The 5696-nt window shown below is 45.8% G+C and overlaps 1 protein-coding gene across 2 annotated transcripts in view; it reads right to left on the reverse strand.

Moving 5' to 3' along the window:
* Positions 1–5308, reverse strand: part of LOC135393961 (MOB kinase activator-like 2) — a 63145-nt gene extending 57837 nt beyond the window's left edge. Inside the window, exon 1 of one of the 2 annotated variants that reach the window (XM_064624343.1) lies at positions 5143–5308. In XM_064624343.1, the coding sequence (XP_064480413.1) occupies positions 5143–5147 (5 nt within the window). In that variant the 5' untranslated portion in view covers positions 5148–5308. Of the gene's footprint in view, positions 1–1772; positions 2089–5142 lie in introns of those variants that run through there. The other variant, XM_064624342.1, reaches the window with a different exon arrangement.
* Between the last annotated feature and the right edge of the window lie 388 nt (positions 5309–5696).

Below are 5696 nucleotides of genomic sequence, written 5' to 3' on the forward strand. Positions count from 1 at the left end.
ACTTCGAGCCATAATGGGTAAATACTATGAACACGCAGAAAACACACAAGGACAGAGAGCAAATGAACAGGACAAGAAAGTGAAAAAAACGCGTAACTTAGCCACGAATTGGTCACTTCAGGACGAACCGCCGAAACCACGGACGCCGATCAGCTGCTGCGCAATACGCGGATGGTTACGAGCGGACTACGTTCGGGCGCTGCGAGCGGACGGCGCCACCTTCCGGAATCAGTGGTAAACGCCTTGGATGCATGCCTGTACTCACTTTTAATCCTTTTTCGGAAAAACAGAATGCTAAAAACACACAAAAAACGCGTCATTTGAATCCTGAAACATGTCCCCGGTTAACCTCAGAAGCGGATTGTTTTTATTTGCTTTCATTTATTTATTTGGATTTTTTGAAGCTGTAGCGACAAAATTCATTTCTTTGTCTTTTTTAAAAAAAAATTACAACGCTAGAGCGATATTTCAGTTCCCAGAGTTAAGATGTCTTGACGTCACCTTTCCGATGAAAGTTTCCGCATTCCGATCTGTCTCGTAGTTCAGCCACAAAACCTATGCAAAGTTCACATAGAAAACAGAGGGGTTCCCACCTTCAGGGGTCCGTAAAAAAAAATTACAACGCTAGAGCGATATTTCAGTTCCCAGAGTTAAGAGATCTTGACGTCACCTTTCCAATGAAGGTTTCCGCAATACGATCTGTCTCGTAGTTCAGCCACAAAACCTATGCAAAGTTCACATAGAAAACAGGGGGTGGTATGTCCTCTTAAGCGCATATACATCACGAACATACATCACAGCGGCCGCAAAAACGTGGGTTGGCTGCGGCAAACCCAGAGTAGAGGCGAGCAATACATACTCGCTCCATTTTTTCGATCAGAAACGGCACGGAGGATGGATGTGCTTTTTGATTATGCATAAGGCATGACCTTGAAAGTGTGAGCGATCCAATGCCGATATTATAATACTCCGAGTGATGTGGGGGAGAGAAAGAGAGAGGAGCGGTCGCGATGACCTAGCAGGGCAAGGATCGACGAGCAATAGCGTGACGGCGACGTATAGCATTGTAGCGTGAAACACAAAATGGAGATTTGAAGGGTGCTGGGAATGACATGCAGGTGTATGTAGCTCGGGGGCTGCCTGTTCCGTACGGCGACATGAAAGTCCGACGGGTTGGTAATGCATTGCGGCAATCGTCGCTTCTAACCAGTTGCGATAAAAACAGGGAACTCGACCATTACCACACACACACACGTGCCACAACTGTACGCTATCGAGTTTCACCCCTCGGGTGTCACACGAGCTGCGCGACGAAAATCTGTACGTATCTTACGTGGGGATACAAGTCACGGCGTTCACACGGAGATAAGCATGGCTGGCACCAGATGAACAGAGAAACGCGCCAGCATCATTAAGAAGGCATTGTTTCGAAACACCATAAGCAAGAGGTGCACCTTTACGTGGGAAGCCAAGTTTATCGTCTCGAGCTGCGGCAATAAAATCGAATCGCCGAAATTGGCAACACGGTTGCCACCACAAGAACCGTACAGATGGGAAGAAAAGAAAAGAAAAAGCACGTTTTTTGGCTTTCACTTCTTTGATGTTAGCATTCAGGCTAGTCCTGTAATTAGGATCGATCTTATTCTTTTCCGGTTAGCGTTTGGGATTACGGGCGCATTGCAATCACCAAGGTTACGCTTTGTAGCGAAGATTGCAACGCTGCAGTATCTGCCGATACTGCGCTAGCAAAGAGGGATGGAGAGGCCACTTACCAGACAAAGTTCAGGACAAACATTCCGCGGTATTTCATGTGTGGCAAAATGCACATTCGCCAGCGCCGAGCGACAACAGGACATTTACTCCACAACCGTCTGCATTGTAGCATGTGTCGTCACGCCATCGCGAACGTATTTGCAAATGAAGTTATCTGCTACTGCAAAGCACACGGTGAACTCGGACAGGTTGTCATGCGCGTGTGAATCACATAGTCCAGACGAGAACAATACTAACGCGCTGACGAAACCATCAAAACACACACCGAACACAAGCGCACTGTACCGATTCCGCAGCAGACGAAGTTCTGTGACGTCACTCACTCAGGTGATGTCCGTTTCGCGAGCGAGGCGACCAAGGTCCGCCGCGCGGCAGGCGCTCGAACTAGCCGCAACGCGAAAATACCGCCGTAGTCGAAGAGGTCGCCTGTGCTTTGCCTCGTAAATATGCTGACTCCGCGTTCAGAAACAGCAGGGGGGTTTCCGGTGCTGCTACCGTTATTAAATCGGCGGGGGGACTTTGTTCATAGAATAGGGTAGTCGTAATAGAGTAGCTGGAGGACAGTGTTGCTTCCGTGAGCACTTTGTGGCAGCTCATCGAAGAAAGATGGTAGAACAGTGAAATTTTGGGGTACTGGAGACAGGACACCCCCAATGTGACTCTCTCTCTTACACACACACAAAGCATACAAAATGCATAAATGAGGCATAAATATCTGATGATGACTGTGCCATCCACCCGGTGAGATTTACGACTTACTGGACTGTACTAGCGAATGGAAATTAACGCTGACAAAACTAAATACATATCCTTCACCTCGCGACAATCACTTGTCTTAAATAATTATAAAATATCCGTATAGAAAAGGTTCTTTCTACCTTTCCAAGCAATTTGTCTTGGGGAGTCAACAAAAAATATGCAACAAGTCATCACGCTCTGGAACCCTCACCCTTGCGAAATCAAGTGGAATTAAGATTTCGCAGAATTTATATTCCATGTCCGTCGTCCAACGCGTTCTTTGATAGAAAGTGAAATAAGAGAGCTTTCAAATTCTGTAAACCTTGTATTCTGTTTAAGTTCTGCCGACTTATGCTCCACGCTAATTACATTATTGTGTACCTATCCGTGTTGCTTTTTGTCGGTACTATGTGCATACAAGCACGTTTCCCATATTTAGATTCAACTCGCATTCTCTCACACCGTTTCACCTTAGAGGGCTCTTGATGTTTCAATACATGAAATGAAATGCACAAAGGCTGTCCTATAAAATTATTGAAGAGCGCAGGCAGTGACACCTTTACCATGACAATATTAGTCCAGTCTCGTCGTTGTTTGTTGCCCCGTCCCCTGTACTTCTTGTAGCTTGCTCGCATTCTGCCATTATATTCCATATTTATTATGATCTCCACACGTTTCGAATGAGACTTTGTGGAGTATTCAAACTTCTTTGTAGAAGGCCGCCTTGGCCGAGTAATCACTGAAAACTACTGCATGTTGACACTAAGCAATGACGGTGGATAAGAGGGCTCTACTTTTCGTTTCAAATTCTGATTCTTCACATGATCTAGATTCTTTCTCCAAGGCAAGGAGGGAGGTCCTGCAGCATTTGCAGGTTAAAAAGGACCAGCAGAATTCGCAGAGTACGATGTGGAGGAGGGGGTCCATGACTTACTCCGCGTGACTCGCGGAGGGCTGTACGCCCCCACCTTCACCTTTGCCAGGGGCGAACCAAGAAGCAAAGTTTGGGAAAGGCATGAAGGTTAAGAAGGGGCGTGGGGTACAGGAAGAATGTAGTAAAGAAAAACAAGCGATTTAAAGCAGCAAATTACATGTATATATAAAAAGACATTGGTGGATTATATTTTTCTGGCGCATTTGTGAAATACGACATGATTGGCTCTTGTTCAACTACAAATCAGACATGAGTTGCAAAACCTTTTTGGTGAACGAAAATTTGTGTGGGAGATGGGGAGAGAGAAAGTAACCACAGCTATCACACTTTGTGTTCGTAGTTGGCACATCTACAACTGAGACACCTGCTTACCTCACGTAATCTGGAAGCTATCACTCGACAGCCACATTTGCACGTGAGTTATCGGCACTCAACCAGAAGGAGCACTCATGATACCAACGAGATGCAGACGAGGTTTTGTTGGCAGACGACACGGTCGCCTTTGAACGTCCAAAAATAAGCACGCATTACCTTGATATGCTACATAACGCCTGATAACTCAACCCGAGTTGTGCTAGCGGCGGTAACCTCTTTCGCAGCGTGAGTGTCTCTATTGCTTTTTTTTTTTAGTTCGGTTTATTGGTGTTTGGCAAAAGGAGGCACATCAACTCGAAAAGCTTGAGTCACTCCACGTAACCGAGCGTTATTTAAAGTAAGCCCGTAGTAATTATTCGCGCCATCTGCCATAAACTAGCAACCTGATGAAGCACGTACGTTACCTAACACACTCAACTTGAGCCGTACTAACATAAACAAGCGAAATCTGGCAGGCGTGTAAGATGCCCGTGATAACAGCAATACTTCAAGCACCGATGTCTTACGACGCGATTATCACTACACGTCCCCTTTTGGAATTAGAAATTACAGTGGCTGCAGTTGACACTTATGCGAACATTTATCTCGTCGAGCGTAAGCCGTTTAACTCGAACCGATTTGTCATACGAGCTGTCTGTTGCATTTATCTTTGCGACCTACCATGCCGTCACCACAAGGATATCGCGAACGCTAACTGCTGTCTGAATCTTCAAAAATAACCTGTAATGCGACAAAACGCAGCAATCACTGCGCTTCTGTCAATCACAAATTACCAGAGCCAGCACGAGAGAAGGATAGGACCTGCATATTGGACCATGCAGTATTTATAGCTAAGAACTCGTGAATTTGAGCACATGCGCGCCAAAAATGTATATCACCTACGCTTACGAAACATTTTAATTCCTTTGTGTCAATGTGCCTCGTATGATGAACCCTGTGACCAGCAGACCTTGAAGGGCTCTTTACGTATATGTGCATGCAACATCATCAACAGAAAGCAGCCAAGCAGAGCATCAAGAGCGAAGCAAACCATAAAGAAAATCCGTGAGCTCACAAGCATTCTGGGTCAAACAGGATACCAAATTCGCGCTTTCCTTTTTGCTTGTTACCCAAGATCCGAGGGAAATCCCAGCGCTCGTCAGTGACGCTTCATTCTATTCAGTACCGGTCTGCACACATTACGAGTCAGGAAGGCAAGTGCAATCGTAATAAGAAATGCAGACGCTAGATTAGGAGCGATCGGAGGTAACCAAAAGGCAATGCTCTGTATCTGTTGACAAGACGGGACGGTGCGAAATCTGAGAGAAGAAGAGCTTTCTCACCCCATAAGCCAATCCACAGTGTCACGGAGGTATTCTGGTAGCCTATCCAGCTTGCCGTTTGTTGCTACACGATCACCAGGATAAATATTTTATCAATAATCAGTTTCAATGCACAACATTCAACCACGGTCAACATGGCCGACCATAACTTCACGCTCGCTCCGCAAACGCCGCTTTCAAGCGGTAGATGGCAGCACAGAGAATCAGCTGGCGTATTCAAGTTGGTTTCGGTTTCCCCGAGCAGCGGTGTGTCGCGAAAAGTACCTGCGGTAGCCTACCCGCTTCTTGCGTTCAAAAAGGAAGATTATCTTTTTTCAATGCATTATGTTTTGGGCAGGTATCCAATATTTGTGTGCAAACTCAGGATGCAAGGAAGCTATGTAGTCCCACTCTGTAAAACCTTCGAGATAAATTGTATGGTGCTTACGTTACTCGTCTTCACAAGCACAAAGTGAGTATATTCTAGGAAGGTTGTTTTCCTCCCCCAATTCGCACTAAAGTCTGCCTTTCATTCACATTCGAGCCCCCAGCGTCTCAATAACATAGACAATGCC

Source organism: Ornithodoros turicata, chromosome 5, assembly GCF_037126465.1.
Source record: "Ornithodoros turicata isolate Travis chromosome 5, ASM3712646v1, whole genome shotgun sequence".
In the NCBI taxonomy this organism is placed as follows: Eukaryota; Metazoa; Arthropoda; class Arachnida; order Ixodida; family Argasidae; genus Ornithodoros; species Ornithodoros turicata.